This window comes from Physella acuta, unplaced genomic scaffold (genome assembly GCF_028476545.2).
Source record: "Physella acuta isolate Inbredline_101_S28 unplaced genomic scaffold, ASM2847654v3 ptg000203l, whole genome shotgun sequence".
NCBI lineage: Eukaryota > Metazoa > Mollusca > Gastropoda > Physidae > Physella > Physella acuta.
The window spans coordinates 100,633-126,276 of NW_026731722.1; the positions used below are offsets into that span (position 1 = coordinate 100,633).

At 40.5% G+C, this 25,644-nt stretch overlaps 1 protein-coding gene across 7 annotated transcripts in view; it reads left to right on the top strand.

The window, feature by feature from the left end:
* The window catches only part of LOC131937198 (RIMS-binding protein 2-like), a 205,907-nt gene that overhangs the window by 82,163 nt on the left and 98,100 nt on the right, over positions 1-25,644 (top strand). For all 7 annotated transcript variants that reach the window (XM_059294418.1, XM_059294421.1, XM_059294423.1 and 4 more), the window contains 2 exons: positions 12,181-12,309; positions 15,710-15,883. In XM_059294418.1, coding sequence (XP_059150401.1) covers positions 12,181-12,309; positions 15,710-15,883 — 303 coding nt within the window. The remainder of the gene's footprint in view (positions 1-12,180; positions 12,310-15,709; positions 15,884-25,644) is intronic.

Genomic DNA, 25,644 nt, shown 5'->3' on the forward strand with positions numbered 1-25,644 from the left:
GTAGCACGTGACTGGATTTAGTCGGACAACTTCATAATGGCACAAGACGACACAAACGTCTGCTGTTGATGTTTGTTTTTTTTTACCGAAAAAGTCTTTGATCACACGAGTCGCGAGAAACAAAGAAAAAATAACAAGATTTTTGTCTTCGCTTACGAGCTTTGGTTGAGTACTGGATATAACTGGCCGCGTCAAGAACGAGGCTGTTTCTTAGCTAGGTCAGAGATTCCTAATGACGGATGCTGAAAAAAAATGTACATATTTTTGTGTGGGTAATAAAGTTACCCTTTTTGACCTGGAGGTTAATAAGGCTAATGAAGAAGAGTTTAAATAATTTAGTTAAGATTTAAGCATGTGGAGATGTTTCATCCACTTTTTGTATGACGGTTTGTTGCCACCTTGACCCCAAAATTTGGGCCCCGCACTGTGACCCCAACATTTAGGCCCCGCACCGTGACCCCAATGCTGTGGCCATGTCAGTGGAACCCAGTCAATGGGATCACCATCAACGTGACAAACAACCCCATATATTGACCTCAAGTCGATGTTGATTTCTTGAATATCGATCTCTTGTATCATCTATTGATTTATTGCGCCACAGGTTATGAACTTCGATTGTGCCATTAGTTCAGTTAGAAATCGTTAGCGCTGTGCTTGCTCTAATTGGACTGTAGCGTTCTCACTCAGAGGGAAATGTTTTGGTCGTGTTAGAGAGTAGCTTTACTCTTAGGGGGGGGGGGGGGGATCTTTTAGAATAAATATTTAAAAGTACCTAAAAGCAAATCTCTAAAACTGTAGAGCTTAATATTGCAACGTATTTTTTTTCTACATTTAAAAAAAAAATTTCAATTTTTTTTCATTTGATAACAGATAAACCCCCCTTTTACTTATATTTGTTTAATTTAGTAGTATAAATACATATCGTAATTTGTAGAAAGTCGAACTGCGTATTAGCCATTGCGAAAACAGACAGTTCCAATGGACCATTATGGAAAAGACAAACTAAATGTAAATTGACCTTGATACTAAAAGACTCACTAAATGTCAATTGACATTTGGAAGAAAGACACACACATTAAGCCTAGATCTGGACGTAATTAAACTTTAGTCAGTTTATTGAGGAGAGCGTCCCCCCCCCCCACCGTGCATTCACCATATGTCGCCAGCTAGCCTTGCTGTAATGGTGTCCTATTATTCAGGACCATCTTAATGGCTGGGAATGGGTAAACGTCCGACCGTAGATGCTGAACTAGCCTCTGACCCCAGGGTTAAGTGGGGTCAGGCTAGACTAGAGATAACAAGGGGGGGGGGGTCCCGACATGAGTAGGGTCCATTGTTTTATCATGACCACAGTGAGAGCTGCATACTATGGTCTAAATTGCTAGCTGACTGGACGTGTGCTACTGTTGTTGGCTGGCCATAGTCTGTGGTGTTGGTTGGTTGGCCATAGTGTTGTTGGCTGGTTGGCCATAGTGTTGTTGGCTGGTTGGCCATAGTGTTGTTGGCTGGTTGACCATAGTGTTATTGGCTGGTTGGCCATAGTGTTATTGGCTGGTTGGCCATAGTGTTATTGGCTGGTTGGCCATAGTCTGTGTTGTTGGCTGGTTGGCCATAGTCTGTGTTGTTGGCTGGTTGGTCATAGTCTGTGTTGTTGTTTGGCTGGCCATAGTCTGTGTTGTTGGTTGGCCATAGTCTGTGTTGTTGGCTGGCCATAGTCTGTGTTGTTGTTTGGCCATAGTCTGTGTTGTTGTTTGGCTGGCCATAGTCTGTGTTGTTGGCTGGTTGGCCATAGTGTTATTGGCTGGTTGGCCATAGTCTGTGCTGTTGGCTGGCTGGCTGGCCACATACTGTTGAAAGAAGGCCATAGCCGTTTATGATGGCTGGCTTGTTGATGACTGGGCATTGTCCATGCAGTTTAGTATATTAGGCAACTGACCTTTGCCCCTCTAGATTAATGCAGTTGGTCCCTGGTGTTGTATGACTGACGAAAACCATTGCATTGGACAAATCGCCCAGGGGGTCGGCGTGGTCGAGTCGGTAAAGCTCATGGTTGCTAAACCGAAAAGTCTCGAGTTCGAACCCTCGGGCAGATGAGGCTCGTTAGCTGGGGACAGCCACTCTTCTAGGAGAGACAATTCCAAAATTAAACAACTGCTGCCTTGTAGTTTGTTCTTGGTAGTTTGTTCTTGGTTGGACAAAGGCTATGGAAGCAAATCCAAAAAGAAAAGCAGGCTGAAATCGGAGTCAATGGCCCCAATGGCGCATAACCAGTTGATACGTAACGCTTAATTGTGTTGGAGGCGTGGTCGAGTCGGCAAAAAGCTCATGGTTGATAAATTCAAACAAAGCCTCGAGTTCAAACCCACTGGCAGATAAATCTCGATCCCCTTCAACACTAATAATTAAGAACGAAGAAGAAGAAGAAATCGCCCACTACAAACTTATTTTGAGATTAAAAACTGTTTGCTGACTACATTGTAATGATGACCAAAGTTATTTCACTGAGAGATTGGTCAAACAAAGTAAACGATTGTCAGTTATATTGGCTGATCCTACCTAGTTGTTTACTAGAACTACAGCTTCCACCACCAAACTATACGAACTACAGGTACCATCACGACAAACCAACAAAGCTTCCTTCACAACAAACCAACAAACCTACCATCACCAACAAATCAACAAACCTCCAATCACAACAAACCAACAAACCTTCCATCACCAACAAACCAACAAACCTTCCATCACCAACAAACCAACAAACCTTCCACTACAGCAAACCAACCTACCTAATGTGACAAATGACAGAGGTACCTGCGGCGAATAACCCCACCCCCCTCCCTCCCCTGAAGTTGCCAGTGTTAAGTATCGATCGCATAGAACTGGTCTCCTCTGATTTATTGGACAGCAAAAAACACCGGAAGTGGTCAATCATAAATTTGTGACGTCACAACACAATGTTTACGTAAACATTTGTCGGGCGATGGAAACTAAGAGGCCTGGCTCACCATCTGAGTAGCTTTACTTCTTTACTAATGACGTCACTATTGGTTATCCGTTATTTATGACGCTGTTATTGGTTATTTGTGACGTAAATCATTTTTTATTTTCTATTTTTCGGCTGTCTGGTTTAGTCTTTATCGAATTATCGGAGGAATTTTGTGTCCACTGGGTAAGTGTGACTCAATGATATCATATGAGTATTGCTCCATAGTAGGTGATACCGTAGTATTACATAGCAGTGACTGAATGATATCATATGAGTATTGCTCCATAGTATGTGATACCGTAGTATTACATAGCTGTGACTCAATGATATCATATGAGTATTGCTCCATAGTATGTGGTACCGTAGTATTACATAGCTGTGACTCAATGATATCATATGAGTATTGCTCCATAGTATGTGGTACCGTAGTATTACATAGCTGTGACTCAATGATATCATATGAGTATTGCTCCATAGTATGTGGTACCGTAGTATTACATAGCTGTGACTCAATAATATCACATAGGTATTGCTCCATAGTATTAAAGAGCTTTGACTCTTAGTATTACATCGCCGTGACTCCATTGTACTACATAGCTTTAACAACGAACTGTGACCTCATCGAATTACATAATTAAGACTCCATTACATTACTCAACTGTGAGTCTTTAATAATTCACGAGTGTGCTTTGTATTGTTTTACTGACTCCATAGAATTACCCAACTGTGACACCGTGATATTTTTTTAGTGTTCGTCATTTGTATAACCTAATAAGTTGCGGGTGTATCCACGGTTATTTGTTTATCTTATCGTCCACCACTAACGCTACTGACTGACCGTAAGGAGAAATAAACTGAGTTCTCAGATGTGCTTGGCCTGCCAATCATCGTCCAGACACGAACAAAGCATCGGATTGCCTGTCTTTCCGGTGTTCTTTAAGGTTCTCCTGCAGATTCGCGGCAAGCGGTATCCGGAGTTCTCATCCGTATGTCCTTCGGGTTTTCCTCCTCCAAGGTTTACATTCAGGGTTTACCTCTGTGGTTTCGGGTTCTGCTCAATGCTTCTCCAATGTTTACATTCAGGGTTCACCTCTGTGGTTTAGGGTTCTGCTTAATGCTTCTCCAATGTTTACATTAAGGGTTCACCCCTCTGGTTTAGGATTCTGCTTAGTGCTTCTCTAGGGTTTACATACATTCCTCTTCTCTGGGTTTCCTCCAGGATGTGATCCGTGCACTTGATCCCTGAGGCGCTGGAACACTTAATTCAACTCACGGACTAACATTTGTGTTGGTGTCTGGCTGTAGAGGACCTTACTATGTGGACATTGTCCGAGAATAATGACCTAAATTACTCCAGGACATGTAAACTTGTATAATTTAACATCAACTAGGAAATTATTTTTAAACATTCCAACGGCCTGTCTCTAAAATTGCGCTGAAAAAAAAAACACAAATAAAATCGGAATAATTTTCGTGAAAAACAATTGCATCAAAGTTAATAAAGCTAAACGACCGCACCATCAGCAAGAGATCAATGGAAGAAGATAAAAAAATCAGGGCAATTATCGATTCACGCCCCGACCCCCCATGTCACACTTTTAGCTTCCTGTCCTTACAAACAAACATAATGAAACAATCAGCCCCTGCCTCACGCTCTCAGCTCTCTACCCCCCTACTTCAACACCGAACCTTTTTGAGCCTTTCTCCCTTTGTTTATAGTGGAGCTCTAGCAATACAACCAGTAGCCGGTTTTAACCGGGCTATGTATATAAAGGCTTCACCACACACCGGCAATACGACTCTAGATCAAGCTGTTAACTTGGTCCTTTTCTTGTTAGAATATGTAAGCTGTTGGCTGTTTTCATAGAATTTGTAATCTGTTGGCTGTTTTCTTGTTAGATTTGGTACATGGAGTTAGCTCTTGCTAATAAACGCTTTATTAATTTTCTCTCGGCCTAAAGATAGGACAACCAACGAAAGTCCTAGCTCAAGAAGTTTTCGAACGCAAAATGTGTAGGCTGATGTTCACAGAGTGTACCTCGTGACCACACTGGTCGATTGCGTTAAATTCTCCAGGATCCGTTAATTTATAACCTGTTACTGTCGGTGTACGTCACGAGTCCATTGCGTTAAATATTCCAGGATCCGTTAATTTCTGTTACTGTCGGTGTACGTCACGAGTCGATTGCGTTAAATTCTCCAGGATCCGTTAATTTATAACCTGTTACTGTCAGTGTACGGCACGAGTCCATTGCGTCAAATATTCCAGGATCCGTTAATTTCTGTTACTGTCGGTGTACGTCACGAGTCGATTGCGTTAAATATTCCAGGATCCGTTAATTTATAACCTGTTACTGTCAGTGTACGGCACGAGTCCATTGCGTCAAATATTCCAGGATCCGTTAATTTCTGTTACTGTCGGTGTACGTCACGAGTCGATTGCGTTAAATTCTCCAGGATCCGTTAATTTATAACCTGTTACTGTCAGTGTACGGCACGAGTCCATTGCGTCAAATATTCCAGGATCCGTTAATTTCTGTTACTGTCGGTGTACGTCACGAGTCGATTGCGTTAAATATTCCAGGATCCGTTAATTTATAACCTGTTACTGTCAGTGTACGGCACGAGTCCATTGCGTCAAATATTCCAGGATCCGTTAATTTCTGTTACTGTCGGTGTACGTCACGAGTCGATTGCGTTAAATATTCCAGGATCCGTTAATTTATAACCTGTTACTGTCAGTGTACGGCACGAGTCGATTGCGTTAAATATTCCAGGATCCGTTAATTTCTGTTACTGTCGGTGTACGTCACGAGTCGATTGCGTTAAATATTCCAGGATCCGTTAATTTATAACCTGTTACTGTCAGTGTACGGCACGAGTCCATTGCGTCAAATATTCCAGGATCCGTTAATTTCTGTTACTGTCGGTGTACGTCACGAGTCGATTGCGTTAAATATTCCAGGATCCGTTAATTTATAACCTGTTACTGTCAGTGTACGGCACGAGTCCATTGCGTCAAATATTCCAGGATCCGTTAATTTCTGTTACTGTCGGTGTACGTCACGAGTCGATTGCGTTAAATATTCCAGGATCCGTTAATTTATAACCTGTTACTGTCAGTGTACGGCACGAGTCCATTGCGTCAAATATTCCAGGATCCGTTAATTTCTGTTACTGTCAGTGTACGTCGGACACACTGACACGTTATTTCCGGCACCGTTGGGTTCTTTCTTCAACATCCGGGTCAGTGGACGGCTTGACCTCCAGCCTATTGTAGCTGAAACATATTCCGTTGCTCGGGGGCCGATCGAAGCAGATCCTCAACTCATTTTCGCGTCGACTAATATTAACACGCCGAGGGCATTATATATTTTTACACGTGAATTAAAAAGAACGCGTCTGATATTCGGTCACTGTGACACGTTCTCTAGAGCTAGTTCTATCACATACATAAAACAAAAAGAGGGGCGGTTGTGAATAAAAAAAATAATTAAATAAACAAAACACGGCACGCGAAGATTCGACTTAATGTTATTACCAGCATGAGAGTTTAAAAATGCTAGCGTGTTCTGTATTTTGATAGTTTAAGCCCTGTGTATCGTCTGTTGTTTGTTGCCGACAAAATAGAGAACTGAACCCGGAAGTGCCCGAAGATTAGATTAAGCAAATTTTTAACGAGGTCAAAGAGATTAAGACAGCCGACATTTCGGTTTAACTAAGGTTGAGGGGGCGGGGAGGGGGGGGGGATGGGGGAGAGCAAAGCTCTTGAAATAAACCGACGTTTTATCAACAACCTGTGTTGAAATAAACCGACGTTTTATCAACAACCTGTGTTGAAATAAACCGACGTTTTATCAACAACCTGTGTTGAAATAAACCGACGTTTTATCAACAACCTGTGTTGAAATAAACCGACGTTTTATCAACAACCTGTGTTGAAATAAACCGACGTTTTATCAACAACCTGTGTTGAAATAAACCGACGTTTTATCAACAACCTGTGTTGAAATAAACCGACGTTTTATCAACAACCTGTGTTGAAATAATTTTTGTTAGTTCCGATTTCCTAACAAGAGCCGAATGTGTTTATGCCTAGAAGCAAATTCGGGAACCATAACTCCGCATGTCACCGTTTATTCCCCGTTAGATGGATAATTGGTTGATAAAATACATCGCTGATAACCGCATTGTGAGAGCTGGGTGGATCCGAACCTACGACTTCATGAAAGACTGATGTGTGAGGCGTTGAACCACTGGTGTGGCCAGTTAATGATGTGATGTTAGCCCCAGACCACTGACTTGTTGAATACGCTGAACAAGAAGGCTTTAATGGGAGTAGGGTGGTGGGTGGGGGGGGGGGGGGGGGTGGAGAGGAGAGGAGTTTAATCCAGCAGACATGTAGCCCCAAACCAATTCTGACATTTTTTAACATGACGTCATTGCCCTTGTTAAAAAAAAATAATTTTTTAGTCCAATAGGGTTGTAGGCTTTTGTTGAAAATGTAAAAAAAAAAATTAACATTAAACTGGCCACTTTTTTGACTGAAGCCGTACACGGCTGTAAACACAGAAGCCACACACGGCTGTAAATACAGAAACCACATACGGCTGTAAACACTGAAGCCACACACGGCTGTAAATACAGAAGCCACACACGGCTGTAAATACAGAAGCCATACACGGCTGTAAACACCGAAGCCGTACACTGCTATTAAGACCTAAGCCGCGACAACAGGGCTGTTAATATATAGCTTGTCAGCCAGTCTATCAAATGTACAGCCAGCTATATTGGCTGCAACCAGATTGTTCCGTACGACCACCTCAGACTTCCAGACTCCAGCATTGTCCTGTGGGACGGGCCTATTCATCCTGACCCCCCCCCCATCCTCCTTCCTCACATATGTTTGAACCACTCCCCTAACATCATGTTTACCCCCCCCCCCCCTTTCCGTGTTTAAACCACTTCGTCTTGCCGCCATGACAGGCGGTAAATGGCTCAAGTACTTGCACACCATACGGGGAATTAATTGCGGACGTCCATTGGGAATTTTGGGGATTTCGGGCTCGTTGGAAAGACGAGTCTGGTGCGTCGCTGGTGGTTTGTGTTGGTGCCGAGGGATGCTGTCAGCTGGAGAAATGGTGTTTAGTTTTTAGGGTGAGTTAGTCGCTCAGATTGATGAACAGTGTCCGGTTCTTAAATTCAAGAAATGATGTTTCAAAGTTTAGAAGTGTAGATTGTTGAAGACGTGCCGACTATAACATACACCGTACAGAATTTATAATCTTATCCCAGTATTCTGTGATAAAGGATACCCAAAGTTTAACTGGACACAACTTGTCTGTAATTTTATTGCCAGTAGCTCCATTTCCCAATGGCCGAATGCTCGAACACTTCTAACTAGTTGGCCTATTTTACACAGGCTGATTGTGCTAACACATATTGCATGTAGGCCGATTTACCAAAGGCCGAGAACGCAACACGTAGACATTTTTAGCGCAATTTCCATACGGACAATTGCGATTATTAACTCGTCATTTCTGGATGGATGTGTGTCCGCAGCTTTAAGTCGTATCTCCTCCTCAAAGAAGCAATATCGAGGACTAGTTCCAATTCCAAAAGCAAATATGTTAAGCAAGTTCCGAGGATGATAGTGGGCCAAAAAAATTCCCGGAATTCCTTCCTGGATTTCCCGGAAAAGCCAAAAAACCTCGAAAAAAATGCAGTTTTTGGGCCCATATCTCGGCAACCAGACCACTTAGCGACTTGAAACATTTACCAATCGATTCCTGCCATAATTTAGAACAATATTGCCGAAGCAAGTTTTCAAAAATATCCTTTCGTTCGGTCACAAAAAATTAATTAAGGAAATTTGCGCTTAAATTGTCACTAGACTTTTTATTAACTTGTTTTCCAAAATCCGACTGCTCCATACGTTGCTCCATTGCCTCTTAGCCGATTGCTGAAAAGATTTGCTCGCAGGCCGATTTACAGACACCTATTACATGCCGCATGCAGCTTTTCCAAAGCTTTTCCGCAAGGATGAGTGGGTGACTTACTTTACTACTTCAGCCCCGTACAAACCTCGAGGTACGAACATTGGCCAAATACAAGGATGAGTTGGTAACTTACTTCATTACTTCAGCACTGTACTAAGCTCGAGGTACGAACATTGGCCGCAATCAAGGATGAGTATTCACAACTACAGCCCCGTAGAAATCTCGAGGTCAGAACAAAATCATCATGTGATTGTTGCCCATTAAAAACAGGGATAAAATAGAGATAAAATTGATGTCATTTTCTCGCGCGAGTTCCGAGAAAAATCAAACCTTTCTCGTGTGTTTAGCCTAGCAGGCGCCGAGCAGAATCAGGAAGTAACGTCATCCAGCTTTACCGGAAACCGTCATTACGTTTTCCCGTCTGTTATTTATATTAATCAGCCGGCACAATGCTGGAATTATCCCCCACCCCAACACCCCCCTCCCCCCATTGATTGAGATATTTCTGTGAGTGACCCGATGGGTTTTCCGCGGGCACATAATGTATGTAGCTCTGTCTGGCCGTGTTGAGACCACGTGACCTTTTGCTACGTCACGCATGCTGTCGTCATCTCCAGTTTTTTGTTCCTGTGGCCGGCAGAAAATTGAAAAAATAAACCAGGCGTTTAAAAGTACATTAGGGAAAACCGTATTTAGAAAATAACGATCGATAAATCTATAGTTAAACTAAACTTCACGTTTGTAAGGAGGTTTGAAAAATAAAATCAGGTGGAGATTTGTCTTGAAGTGGTTGAAAGCTTGAAGGCTCATAGTATAGATACATGGTCTTTCATGGTGCTGAGACGTTGTTTTTATATGGGCATCTGTTTTATAGTACTGTCCCATTGTTTTTATTGACAGCTGTCTCAGAGTGATGTAGTTTTTTTTATGGACAGCTGTCTGATAGTGCTGTAGTTTCTGTATGGACATCTGTCTTATAATTCTGTAGTTTATGTATGGACAGTTTTTTTATAGTGCTGTACCATCCTTTATTTCAATGTAGAAGGTATCAATTTATCGCCAAGATTAGCAGCCAACAAGGGTCTTAAATGCCTTAAATCTGGGACTATCAAGTTCAAGTCCGGAAACCTTATCCTTGCTCCTTATAACTGGTCTTTTTGATAATGATCTTTAATTAAAACCTGAGGGCTAGTTCAACCCATAAGGTCTACGGTTATGTATGAAGTATATTAAGGCAGTACTGGCACTACCAAAACGTACCCTGAGAAAAAAATTAGCTCTTATTTATTTTTCTATATTGTCCAGTTTACTGGAGTTCATATAATAAAACAGAATCAGATTCTGCTGTTTTACTATGACTTTAAATGATGTTGTCGACAGTTATGTTCCGTAAGAATAATGTTATTGATTGTGGGTTTGGAATTATCGCCAAGTTTTCTGTCATTGTATTGTTTTTTCCCGTCTCTCTAGTCAATACTCTAAGGGCGTCGCATCGATCGTATTTAGGGCGAGGGGATTTATGGGACCAGGGGATTAACGGGGCAGATTACAGGGTACCTTGCGCAAGATCTACCGTCTAATTTAAGTGAGGGCCAGCCTCGGGCCGCGGGCCTACAAGGAGACGTGAGGCCGAACAACAGTCGGATTCTGTACAATGAATATCACAGCTAGCTTCAAACATGGCGGTCGACGTGAATGGGGGGGGGGGGGGGGGGGGGGGGTCGACTGACTTTTATAACAGTGCGCTAGCTTAGTGAGGGACGTGTTGATTCTCATATTACAGCTCCCGTAATGCAGCTCTCACAGTTCCCATAATACAGCTTTCATATTACAGCTCTCACATTACAGCTTCAATAATACAACTCTCACATTTCTACTCCATATTGATTGGGGTTTCCCGATATTTTATTTTTAGATTATGTGCTTTACGTCAAAAGTCTCAGCGAGCCCACGTCTTCTCTATAAAACTCTTGAAAAGTAGTCGACTTAAAAAACGTTATTTGAAAGATTAACTTGTTTTTATTGTGTGATGTGAACCTAACACGGCTTGGGTTTAAGTCACGGTGTCCTAGCGCGTGCTGTGATGCTTAGCGGCGTGATGTGTTGGTCAAATAGAATAAATTAATTTATTATACAAATGTATTGTAACACGGTGGACGCTTTAACGACTGAGTCAAGTCAGCTGTAACTGGTACCCGGCTCTTGTTGGCGAGTAAAGTTCTGACAGCACAATTTCTTTATATGCCGAGGTCAAAGAAACAGATGCGATCTACTCCATCTGTACTTAACAGGCCTCGATGTCTGTATCAGTACTCTAGATAAAAGAATGTGGAATGGTTTTGAAGGTTGACTCAATTCAGAAAATAATGCTGCTTAAAATAATTAATGCACGGCCCTGAGGCCTAATCAGATCAATGAGCTAAAAATAAAAGGACCATTGAGAGAGACACGACACGATCAGTTAATCCATTCGTGGGCAGCTTTCATGTGGTTGTGGTGACATTGTCTGGGCGAGAGGCTCGTGTTGGGCTTGGTGACTGGAAAGATGCGCAGCGGAAAGTACGAAAAGGGCATTTTTCTCTTCTTAAATCGTACATTTTAGACTCTTATGTAGAATGCCAACATGTAGGCCTACGTTGTAGCTTGATATAAAAATTTTAACGAAATATGATAACGTTAAATCACTTAGTATAATTTGCTTTTGAGCATTTTTTGTTTGTTTGCGCAGTTTTCTGCTGCGCAGTTTTCCGTTTGCGCAGTTTTCTGATTAACCAACTCGCTTTTGAATGTTTGTCTGCACACATGTAATTTACTCTAGATCTCTTCAAATATTTCACGTTTTTCTTGTTGTCTGTTTATTTTAATGTTAATGTTATTAATATTAATGTTGCCAAACTATTTACAAAATTAAAGTTACGGATAATTTAAAAACTGTTTACAGTTTCATCTTCATATTAATGCGCTGTGTTATGTTAGCAGTGTTTCTTTTAGGGATCTCTTCGATGTTCCGTCCCTTACCCTAGCCCCGGAAATATAAGTCCGCACCCCCCGGAAGTTTTAAGTCCCCCGCCCCCTCTCATTCGAAAAATGTCAGAAAGAAACGCTGTATGATGTCAGTGTATCGTGTGTACACTGTGTGACAACAAAACTTGTGTTGATGTTTATAAGCTGGTGAACACATTTTGTTTCTTTCAGCTACCTGACACAGGGGACACGCCCACACAGTCGAGTGACAAGCACAAACAGGAACTAGAAGCAGCCAATCAAATTCTTCATCATGAAATAGAAAAGTTGGAGCAGGCCCTTCACAAAGCAGAGAGTTTAGTAAGTTGTTAAAGCACGATAACTCTAGTCATGTTGATAGTGGGTTGCTAAAGTAGGATTAAACTAGTTAGGTGCCATTTAAAAGGTCAATAGGTCTCATGGAGTAAAGTGTTGTAGTGGATAGGTCTAGTGGAGTAAAGTTGTAAATTGGAGGTGATAGGGCTAGTAAGATTACCTTGGGAAGATCTGATATTGTTCCATTTCGGAGGTTGCACATTATATTAAACACCAAACAATTTCAACCCCGCCACCTGTCATAGTCCACTACCCCTTATATTATTCGATATTTCTGAGACCCCCCCCCCCCCCCCCTTACATATACACACGCATGCTAAGAAACAATTTTCTTCTACAAATCTTTGTTTTATTGTTTACACGTTTATTTTTAGATCTCAAAGTCTTTCTCATGGTGGTTCGTGGTCAAATGTGATACATTTTAAAATTGTTTTTTCAAACCTTCACGCCTAACTAGAAATTAATTAGACATGAAAATTTAATTAAGAGATCAGTATATTAAAAAATAAAATGGTAATAACACGATTAAGTGGCAACGATCACTTTAAAATATTTTAGATTTAGCTAAAATAATATCAATGATAAAAGCTTTGGTCGTATAATGTTCTATAACTAATAGAGCTTTCGAAAATGTGTTTATTTTAGTATATTTAGTGCATTTAAAAGCTTGTTATCATATTTTTTTAGTATCATCAAAATGTTTGAAAATTAAAAAAAGAAGAGAATATCGCATTTTAGATAATTATTAGAACCAATGAAAGTGCTTTTATTAAAAATCATGTTTAAAAGAAATAGTATGTAACGCTTTCTAAATCACGTACATTTTCTAACATTTTCTACCACCTTACCCAGTATAACGCAGTATAACGTGTTGAAGTACAAACCACGTTTTAGTCCACAAGAAAAACGTGGTTTTTTAAAAAGTTTTTTAAAGTATTTTATTTTAGCTTGGTAGAGTGATGTTTAGCAATGAAACGCTAACGAAATATTTTTCTTTAAGTACGCCTAAAATAAAATACTTAAAACAAAAACTTTTTAAAAAACCACGTTTTTCTTGCGGACTAAAAAGTAGAAAATAACTATTTACATACATTTGATGACAAAAAACGTGGGTACGTTCACCATCAAATTTCCCGACCCATCTGCCCGACCCACGTTTTTTGTCATCAAATGTATGTGAATAGTTATTTTCTACTTTTTAGTCCACAAGAAAAACGTGGTTTTTTAAAAAGTTTTTTTTTAAGTATTTTATTTTCTCCTTTTTAGTCCGTTGCTACACATGAAAAACGTGTTTTTTAAAAAAAGTTTTTTATAAAGTTTATTTTCTACTTTATCCAATGACTTGATTAAGTATGACTTGACTGTTTATAAATACATGGACTAAAAATCTTGAGCGACCAGGATTCGAACCTGGGTTGTCGCGGCCACAACGCGAAGTACCAACCACTATACGATCACGGCCAGCGCGCTCACATCGATTGGGGCCGAAGTAACTGTGTCAATAGGCCTTCAGTCTTGTCTGTATCTTAAGAAATCATGTCCTCAATTTTATGGTCCTTAGGGCGTAATTAAATTAAGCTAATTACGGTCTCTAATTGCTAGTTTTTATGATTGCATGCCAAATTTCAGATCTATAGAGCAATCAGAAGTGGGCTAATTTTCGATGTCAATTTTAACAACAAACACACGCGAAGCTGAGTTAATAAAAACGTGTTAAAAAAAAATAATTTAAAAGTAATGCAGGGGAGACAATCATGAAAAACTACTTCTGCTAATTTTTGTACTGGTTATCTACCTTCGTTTTTTCATCCGAAGCTGCTATGCTCGCGTTAATAAATAACTTAATTAAGAGAACGGAATTTTTAATTAAAATTTTAAACTCTAAATTAGTTTGGCATTTTTTATGAACAATAATAAAAATGTTAAAATTGTCCTTTTTTTTGGATTAAACTTTAAACGTGTGTTTTGTGCATGTGTTAAGAATTTATTATTGCTTTATAGTTCCATTAAGTTTTAATGTTAGGTGTTCTTTGGTTATTCATTTTTTTTTCAAGTAGATAATGGTTTTGATTTTAGTGTTAGGTAATATACAAGTGTTAGGTTTCGTCCAAATCTTGGGACGGTATTCAAACTTTTACTGGAACTTTATAATCAACACCCCTGATTTTCAGACTGATAAAACTCTTCACCCCCTCCCCCCCCCCCCGACCCCTCCACGTTTCCCCCTTCACCATTAACAACCCTCCTGCTCACCCTTCACTCCCCACGCCCTCCACCCCTCCCCCCTCCATATTAATTCATCTCTGCAAACTGTTTTTTTTTTAAAATTCCACCTGTCCCGATTGCGGTTCCAATTTTTTTTACCACTTCAATCTTCAGAATATAAAATATTTTTTTTTACCTGTAAGATTTTTTCCTCTTCGATACCTGCATACCTGCTACACGCCAGGTAAATCAATGATGCATTAAAAAAAATTAATCAACATTTAACTGTTTGGCAATCTTCGTTGCGCTGATTAAAATAGTTTTTTTGTGTGTGCATATTAATCACGTGCAAAGTGCTAAAATTGTTCTATTTTAAATTTAAAGAAACGGGAAATCCCGCACTCTGGAAATTGGCTTAGTATTAATAAGATAAACATTGGAGCAGCCGAACGATCAATTCAAAGAGATATTCTTGCAGGATTAATAGCATTCGTTTTGGGATAGAAAACATTTTAAAATTTGTAGGCTTCCCATTTTAAAAAAACACCAACATAGCCTATCAATAAAACTGTGTAGTGGTTTTGTAGCGCTAGAATTGCGGCAAAAAAAGACAATTTTACATTTTTGTTTTTGTTTTTACATTGACTTGAATTAGTTGGTATATCGTCTTCTTGTTTAGTGATGGAGGGAATTTTAGCGTGCGACAAAAAAAAGTTTAGAAAAATCGTTTTAAGGATCGTGTTAGGGTTGTAGTTTATGACTGATGATTGATTACGATCATTACATCTCACATCCCCACGGTATAAAACACATAGGGAGGTTGTCTGTTTCGAATCCAATGAATGAGTCACGTGGTTGTAATAAACTGCAGGTGTACTCACCTTTAACATTTTTACGTTTGATTACCTGACACCTTTGATAGATCACCTTGACACCTGTGACACATCACCTTGACACCTGTGACACATCACCTTGACACCTGTGACACATCACCTGACACCTGTGACACATCACCTTGACACCTGTGACACATCACCTTGACACCTGTGACACATCACCTTGACACATGTGACACATCACCTTGACACTTGTGACAGATCAACTGACACCTGTGACAGATCATCTTGACACATGTGACAGATCACCTGACACCTGTGACACACCTTTACATCACCTGCAGGAGCAGCAGCTGACAGACAAGACCAACGAGTGCCAGGTGCTAACGAGGGAGCTGACACAGAGCCGGAGGTTGACCCAACAGCTGCAGGTGGAGCTAGGCCAGGTGACAGAGGAGAAGAAGAGGCTGGTCACGGATGTGGCCGAACTCACGGCTAAAGTCACCAGCATTGGCCAGGTAAGTACAAGCAAAGCACATTCACAACACACAGTAAACTCATAACACTATGAAGTCATTTCACTGTAAAACAACACTGTATAGGAATAACACTATTGTGTCATAACACAGTGTCAATTCAAAACACTGTGTAAAGTTATAACACAATGTAAATTCATAACTGTGTGTAAATTTATAAAACTGTCCAAAGTTGCAACACAGTACAAAGTCATAACTCACAAGCCATACCTTATTCCAAAGTCACAGTCGTAATCAATACACAGTAAGAAAAGTATTGATTCATACATACAAGAGGTGAAGTAACACATCATTGCATTGCATTTAGTTGTACTTCCGCATTACAACCACTTTACTACAACTCTACCACCACTTTACCACCACTTTACCACAACATTACCACCATAAAATAATCAAGTGACATCGTTAACATTTTGTTGCAGTATCTGCATCACACTCCACATTTAAAACAGCTCTCTATTTAGCCATACCCCATTTATACACACCTTCCATTTACACCCTCCATCCATTTACATTCTTCTCCCCCCCCCACCGCACTAACGTCTTGCTCACACCCCCCCCGCCACTCAATCAAGACCCTGCTTGCTTCCCTTATTTTCTTCCCCCATTATGCCCATTAAGGTTACAAAGTATTTGTTCTAGTCACGTGACCATTGTTCCATAGAACCTTCTGGCAGGCACCTGACGCGCTAGAACAATCTAGCAGGCATGTGACGCCATTATGGATCATTAACTCCAATGGAGCTATACAATAGCACCCCCTCCATCAGCTATTTACTCTTTATTTGATATAATTAAGTTAGAGAAAAGTTATCCTAACGAAGCAAAACGGTGTGTAATTGCTATTCAAATTGATTAGCGTGAGTGATAAGCATCTGATCTATTTTTAGACAAACCGTCACACGTTTTAAGCGCTACGGTTATGAAGCTGTGGTTCCTGTGAGACGTAAGCACTATGGTTATACATTTTTGGTTAACATAGCGTAAGAAACTCACTCACTTTAACGTTAGAGTCTGCTGAAAGGGTTTGTTTTGTAGGGAAGATAAAAACAGCAAAGGAGCTGTTTAACCGCTCTTTAAAACCTAGTTTATAACAGCAGGGGAGCTAACCGCTCTTTTAAACCTAGCCTATAACAGCAGGGGAGCTAACCGCTTTTTAAAACCCAGGCATAACATCAGGGGAGCTAACCGCTCTTTAAAACCTAGCCCATAACAGCAGGGGAGCTAACCGCTCTTTAAAACCTAGCCCATAACAGCAGGGGAGCTAACCGCTCTTTAAAACCTAGTTTATAACAGCAGGGGAGCTAACCGCTCTTTTAAACCTAGCCTATAACAGCAGGGGAGCTAACCGCTTTTTAAAACCCAGGCATAACATCAGGGGAGCTAACCGCTCTTTAAAACCTAGCCCATAACAGCAGGGGAGCTAACCGCTCTTTAAAACCTAGCCCATAACAGCAGGGGAGCTAACCGCTCTTTAAAACCTAGTCCATAACAGCCGGGGAGCTAACCGCTCTTTAAAACCTAGTTCATAACAGCATGGGAGCTAACCGCTCTTTAAAACCTAGTCTATAACATCAGGGGAGATAACCACTCTTTAAAACCTAGTCCATAACAGCATGGGAGCTAACCGCTCTTTAAAACCTAGTCTATAACAGGAGGGGGACTAACCGCTCTTTAAAACCTAGTCTATAACAGCAGGGGAGGTAACAATTTTTTAACTCTAAATCCTTGTCTATAAATCCCAGCGCCGAGCAAGGTTGTTTCTCTTCCTACTACCCTAGTGAAAAACGCGTCTATCACTCCTTACATATTCTCTCTATTCTCTATCACGCACTCACCCCCCCCCCTCCCACCCCGTCTGTCCCCTAATCACAGTATTATATCCATAATCTTCGCATAATCTGTATAAACAAACAAACAGGGATTTTCTTTGGAATGGTTATTGTACCCAAGGGAGGGCACTGTGACAGCAGCATATGATACACATCAGGGTTATTTCCCGTTGATTCCATCCAGTCGTCTCCCCTGAGCGTATTAATATTTTGGCCCGTGAGTGTCCCCTGTCGCCGAATCTTAAAGTCAAAAGAGTTCGTTGCGATTAGTTACGCTTGTGTACCTACTCGTCACGTGCACTTAGATGTACGTGCGGAGAGTATGAGCCGGGGAGAGGGCTTTAAATGATGGGGAGATTGCTTTAGTTTATGGTCATGGTGCATCTGATGGTGTCTTGTGTAGGTCATGTTCACGTGCATCTGATGGTGTGTTTTGTAGGTCATAGCTTGCGTTAGGTCATGTATGAGCCGGGGTGAGGTCTTTAAATGTGGACTTTACTGGGGAGATTGTGAGATGCTTTGATTATGGTCATGGTGCATCTGATGGTGTGTTGTGCAGGTCATAGCTTGCGTTAGGTCATGTTCACGTTGGATCTGATGTGTTGTATATGCCATAGCTTGCGTTAGGTCATGTATATGCCATAGCTTGCGTTAGGTCATGTATATGCCATAGCTTGCGTTAGGTCATGTTGTATATGCCATAGCTTGCGTTAGGTCATGCTGTATATGCCATAGCTTGCGTTAGGACATGTATATGCCATAGTTTGCCTTAGGTCATGTTGTATATGCCATAGCTTGCGTTAGGTCATGCTGTATATGCCATAGCTTGCGTTAGGTCATGTTGTATATGCCATAGCTTGCGTTAGGTCATGTTGTATATGCCATAGCTTGCGTTAGGTCATGCTGTATATGCCATAGCTTGCGTTAGGTCATGTATATGCCATAGTTTGCGTTAGGTCATGTTGTATATGCCATAGCTTGCGTTAGGTCATGCTGTATATGCCATAGCTTTCGTTAGGTCATGTTGTATATGCCATAGCTTGCGTTAGGTCATGTTGTATATGCCATAGCTTGCGTTAGGTCATGTTGTATATGCCATAGCTTGCGTTAGGTCATGCTGTATATGCCATAGCTTGCGTTAGGTCATGTTGTATATGCCATAGCTTGCGTTAGGTCATGCTGTATATGCCATAGCTTGCGTTAGGTCATGTTGTATATGCCATAGTTTGCGTTAGGTCATGTTGTATATGCCATAGCTTGCGTTAGGTCATGTATATGCCATAGTTTGCGTTAGGTCATGTTGTATATGCCATAGCTTGCATTAGGTCATATACACGTGCATCTGAAGGTGTGTTGTGTAGGTCATAGCTTGCGTTAGGTCATGTTGTATATGCCATAGCTTGCGTTAGGTCATGTTCACGTTGCATCTGAAGATACGTGGCTTGAACTCTATTTAGTGTTAACTATATGTTACACTAGGTCATTAGGTCATATCTGACTCTTAACCCTAGCTTCGACTGAAGCAACCTAGCCACCCCCTGATCAAGGGTTTAAAACGTTAATTCCCGATCTACAGTGTGAGACTTAGCGTCCGTCGCAAACAAACAAACGTTTAAAAATGGTGTCGCTTGGCTTTCAGTAATGGAGACAGAGTTCTAATTTAATCATTGAGGAAGTTTCTAGAATGTTCAAATGTCAGGTGATGCTTCTGATATCATTGTGATACCTGCAGTTTTTTTTCTTCTAATATAGACCAGTTAAATTTAGACTAAATTATTTGCCAGACAGAGACTGATCTTTTCGTTTCACAATATCCAATTGCGTTGGTCATTTTACAAGGTTGCTTTAGAAATTTCTACCAGGTTGGAGCAGTAAAAAAAAAAAATCCAATTGTGATTATGATTAGGTTAAAATAACCGCTGGCTTAAGTCTGGCTTAACATTAATCGGACTTGAAATTCCCCCCCCCCCTCGATGTCTGGCTCGGCGCGTGATCTGTCTTGGTACCAAAATAATCTCTGATCCATACGTTTTAGTTTTAGGCGCCCGGTGTTAATGACGTCATTGTCACTTTTTTTTTCATTTTGTTTTTAGAACAATCCCGACGTCAGTGTAGTTAAAAGCAGACATCGAATTTTTTTTGTAATCAATCGTTTTTCTTTTGTTTTTTTTTTATTTTAAATTTTAGATCTTTGTGATTAGAAAAGCAATTTGAAAAAAAAAAATTCAAAAAGTCATTTTCTGTTGGTTACAACCCATTGTCATTTTAAAGTGTTGTTATAGCCCGTCTTCCGGAAGTGGCCAGGATTTTTTTTCCCGCCATCTAGATTTATCGTGACGCCGGCGCGCTAGACAGGCCAATTTGGCCGCAGCGTTAGCCAGGAGAACAATACAAACGGAAGCCGTTGTTGGAGACTCACCTGGGTCGAATCCGATTGGAAATGGCCAGATTTAGAAGGGTTTTGCGAATTTCAACATTTGACGGGGAGCTAAAATAGAATGCCTATGCGAAGGAATGGATTGAAGATATCAGTGCATCTTGATATTTAAGATAGGGCTGTATAGTAAAATGGTTTTTGCCAGCTTAACCTGTTGTCTTGATGGGAGTATTCAAGTGATGACAAGCTGAAATATGGCTTTATAAAACACGAGCCGACCCGCGGCATATAATACGCCGCTATTTAGTTGTTTTTTTCTACTTTTCAGTTATTCATAATTTGTGAATTCGACACTACCAACGCTGCCACTGAAAATATTTCTTTAAAACACTATAAGTAGCTCGTTAAGGACGATACCCCCCCCCCCCCCCCTCCGTTAAAGTAAACTCCACTTAGTTACCCCCCTACGTTTAAAATCGTTTCAAACTAAATTATCTGCCCCTAATAGTCGTCACTAAACCCGGCTGTGTTTGTAATGTTTGTAAACATAAAGAGTGAACCACAGCTCACCAGACCATGTAGGGGTAGGGGTGGTAGGGAGCGCGTTTGCAGCTTGTTTTCTAGCGGCTCCCAGAAGAGAATTATATATATAGAAGATTGCTGTTTATTGCTGGTTAAAATATTGCTGTTCATTGCTGGATGAAATATTGCTGTTTATGGCTGACTGAAATATTGCTGTTCTTTGCTGGCTGAAATAGTGAAGTTATGACTAGCTGAAATAGTGAAATTATGGCTAGCTGAAATAGTGAAGTTATGGCTAGGAATAAGCAACACTAGAGCCTTGTAAACATTGAACAAAGCTGCACCTGACCAGTTGAAACACAACTATTTAAGGCATGGGACGTGACTGTAACATCAGGTGCCACCAAGTCAGTGGAAGATAAAGGCATTTCTTTTCGTTATACCAGTAAAAACACCATTGGTTATGTTTATGGTTGTATCTTTACCCTAACCATGACTATAACCCTAGCCCCAACTAAAGCTAATCCTGTCCTTATTTTAATCACCAAACTGACCTACGTTTAACCTAACCCCGATCATTACCAGAGTTTGTTCCATGCATCTCTTCGGGGGGGGGGGGGGCGAAGAAAGTCTACCGCCCCCCCCCCTCCCCCCGAACGAAATGGAATTTATATTGAAAATATATACTTTTACCAGTGTCGTCGCCCCCCCCCCCCCACCCCCCCGGAAATTTTAGTCTGCCCCCCGAAAATTTCAAGTGCTCCCCACCCCCCAGGAGAAAAAAGTCTGGAAGAAACACGGATCATTACATCAATACCTCAAAAAAATAAAATAATAAAAATGGAGTTGTTCTTTATGCGTTTTTTTTTTATAAAAACCGTCTTACTTTCGTAAAGCTTAAGATGTTTACAAAAAAGGCATTATTTAAAAGCGATGCCTTTAAAAATGTGTATGGTTAGCCCACTAACCACCATTAGACCTCGTTTCGGCCTCGAGGACAGGACGTTAATTGCTGGGGTGGTGAAGCGAGCACAAGGAAGTGCTGTCTGGTACAGTGGACGTGCTGACTGCTGTCCTGACATCATTACCGCTGACGATTTTTGGGATTTCATCTGGTCTGCCGGCCAGAGAGTTGCTGCATATTAGGTCAGTTTTATAGGGTTTAGATCTAGTGTGTCAGTTTTATAGGGTTTAGATCTAGAGTTTCTTCCAGGCATCTCTTCGGGGGGGGGCAGCCCCCCCGAAAAAATGTTACCGCCCCCCCCCCCCCCCCCGAACGAAATGAAATTTATATAATTTATATAGAAAATATATACTTTTAACAGTGTCCGCCCCCCCCCCCCCCCGAAGAAAGTCTACCGCCCCCCCCCCCCCCCGAAAATTTCAAGTGCCCCCCCCCCCCCCGGAGAAAAAAGTCTGGAAGAAACACTGATCTAGAGTGTCAGTTTTATAGGGTTATATCTAGAGTGTCAGTTTAAAGGGTTATATCTAGTTTGTCAGTTTTATAGGGTTATATCTAGTTTGTCAGTTTATAGGGTTTAGATCTGGTTTGTCAGTTTATAGGGTTTAGATCTAGTTTGTCAGTTTATAGGGTTTAGTTCTAGTTTGTCAGATTTATAGGGTTATATCTAGTTTGTCAGTTTGATAGGGTTATATCTAGTTTGTCAGTTTTATAGGGTTTATGTCTAGTTTGTCAATTAAGTAAGGGCTTAGACATGAAGCTTCTTGGCCAAATTGACTTTGCTTTTGACCTTAGTCATCCAGTCATTTTTTGCCAGTGGGCCTCTATTTGTCTGTAGGGCTATAGTTAGTCTACGGACACTGTAACTATGCTTTTATAGTTTGAGTTGTGTAGTAGACCGAATCATGTATAGATCGTGTACCAATGCCTTCGCGTTGGTCTTATGTGGAAACTTTTTTTTATAGTAAAAATAAATTTATTGTTTTTTTTTTAAAGCCTTGGATTTCAACAAAATGTCAATCGCTTAAAAAAAATGTAATCGCAGTAATCTTCACTCGGGTTTAATAATCACCCCCACCCCCGCCCCAGCCCAAGGTCGTAAAGCTTCCTACCCCTTTGTGTGGTACCGCGGTGCCACGTGATTCAATACTTCCGGAAGAAAACAGCGCCATGGAAGAGTAGCGGGCGACACGGTCAAAGGCAACACGAGCCGGCAGTGTCAGATGCTGAACATGTTCTCGAGGGCTTTTATTCCACACAGTCTGTACATTCATACTCCAGACCCCCCACCCCATTCTTGATGTTTTAGGAAATAAATTACTGACTGAGTCGGCGATTGGCTTTTTCAAAGTGACACATTCGGAGCAAACTGACCTCAACGGTATCATTAAAAAAACAAAACAAAAAAAAAAAAACAGATAAAAAAAAACTCAATGACAATGACAAAGAAATAAAAACAAGAGCAAGCGATTGTGTTAAATAAAAAAATATGTACAGCGAATTTATAAGGCTTTGTTTTATCTAAAAAAAATGTATTTGAAGGAGGATAATACTAAGTATACTGACCATTCAATAGAAACTTTACCATACAAAAAGCTCATTACTCGGTGTAGTTAGGGTTAGGATCTTAGGTTGGGGCTTAAGTCAGTTAACACAGAACTGTCATACTTTTATTCTTGGGGTATGGGCCAAGTTCACGATTAATTAGTAGCTCACAAGGAACAATCTTTAAAAACATTCTATTTTAAAAAGAAACTCGTTAAGAAAAATAAAACTTAACGAGAAGCTGTTAAGACATGTAAAAATGTCTTAGGCGTGTACAAGGTCAAGGTGAAATCGTTATCAGCTTTTAGCACGTGCTTATTGTGTGTGGTTTGTGGTCAGGTCCTACTTGTTGTTTGCACGGATGGGATACCACGTGAGTGGACACATTAGCAGACGCGAAAACGGCCGTCACTTAATGGAACGCTGCCCGTTTTTTGAATGGGGCGTCGATTGTCGACCTGGGTCGGGTGAGCCCCGGCCACGGGTACAAACGACTCGAGGGTGGGGACGGGGGAGTAGTCAGACATTGTTTTAATTCGCGTCGACATGCTAGAACAGTTTTGTAATAATGTCCGCCTGTATTTAACCCCTTAAAGCCCAGAATATGAGCATTGGAAAAAAAAGCAGTAGAGTTTACTATGTCTTCTTATTGTAATTATGGTATCTTCCCAGCCAAGATCAACGCTATCGTCCTTTACCGTATCGCATCAACAAAGACCAACGCCACCATCTTTTATCTCCCCAACCAAGATGAACGGTATAACTTTTTGCATATCTTCCACAATCACAAGCGAGCAGTAAACAGATGAAGACCGTCTTTCATCACCAGACGGGGCAGCAGTCGAGTGTCAGGCTGAGTGCCATTACACGAGTGCGGCACCAATTTGGTCATAGACGTTCCTCGGCTGCTTTAAATATTACTCGCCGTCTGGGTGGTTCAATGAACCCGGTCTTGTTTTGTGGTGAATTGGTTGTCTTGTTATGTTTTTGTGATGAATTCGTTGTCTTGTTATGTTTTTGTGATGAATTAGTTGTCTTGTTATGTTTTTGTGATGAATTCGTTGTCTTGTTATGTTTTTGTATTCGTTGTCGTTTTTCTGATGAATTCGTTGTCGAATTTTTTAAACCAATAGTCTGCATTGGTGAACGGTTTTCTGTACAACTGTACGTTTAATTTTTGTTAACGTTGGATTGCCTTTTGTTTTTAAAGTAAGCTTTGGTTAGTTAAGTGAGTGGCTTTGGTGATAAACGTTGTGAGAAGGAGGGTGGGGAATGGGTTAGAGTTGATAGTTGACATTATCCGGTCGAGTGGATGGAATACAGCAGCATGTAATGCTGGGTTCAAACCTGGGCCTCATGTAAACTCACACCTAGATGGGGTTTAGGGTTGGGGTTGGGGTTAAGGGTTGGGGTTTAGGCTTGGGGGTTGGGATTTAGGGTTGGGGTTTAGGGTTGGGGTGTCTGAGGCGGGGTGCCTGGGGCCTGATTTGTTGGAAAAAGAAAAGAAATACGCCCTGGAATACATTGTATATTTCTTTAAAAAAAATAGAGAGGCCAGGTTGAGGTTGGAGACGGGGGTGATGGGAACAGTTAGATCAGTGTGACGTAGTTTTAATGGGGGGGGGGGGGGAGAGAGAGAGAAAGAGAAAGAGAGAGAGGTTCCTGCTCTCTGTGAAGATATATAGATATATGCAAATATGGGGGGGGGGATGCATTAGGGCTAAACATCGTGACATTCTCGACAGCATAGCCGAAGGAAAGATTGAAATGAATACTTTTTACGTTTTCAAGTTTCAATTATTTTAAAAGAACCAAAAAAAAAGTTTTCTGTTTCTTTATATTTACAATACAAATTAAATTCTGCTCTCCTTTTTTTAAATATAAATTAAAAATTAAATGCTGATACATGTGGCAGATTTTTTTTTTAGTTAATCTTTTTTTTTATATTAATTTAAAAAAAAAGGGAAAACCGCTTGTTTCTGCTTTTAATAAGTTAATTCTGGATTTTAAATTTTTAATAAAGAGTTTATTATAAGGCCATATTTATTTTATCAATTTTGCATTGTGAGAAATTTTTTGTTCCAGTTTAAGGGCAGTTGTTTGGTTCGAAGTTCGTTAGGAGGTAAACAATCAATTTTTTTTAAATATCCCAAATAAACACTGTTATTTACTAAAATTGTAAAGCAACGCTTTTAAATGACGCTAAAACAAAGCTTGTTTGTTGCCTGCTTAGATTGCGTCCGGAGTTTCAACATTTTAGAAAAATAATTTAATCGTTTAATTAACCACTTGCTTTTATCTTTTTTAAAAAGAAAAAAAAAACGTAATTCATTTATTTTTTTAAATGTATTATTAGGTGAAAAAAATGATCTAATTTTCGGCCTGTGTTATCTGTAAAGTTTCCATTAGTTTCTCGTTAGTTTTCATTAGTTATTCTGGTTTGTATGAAACAAATTTCTGCATTGCCAAATTGGCTGATAACGCGTTTCCTCGTTCTGATCTTTAA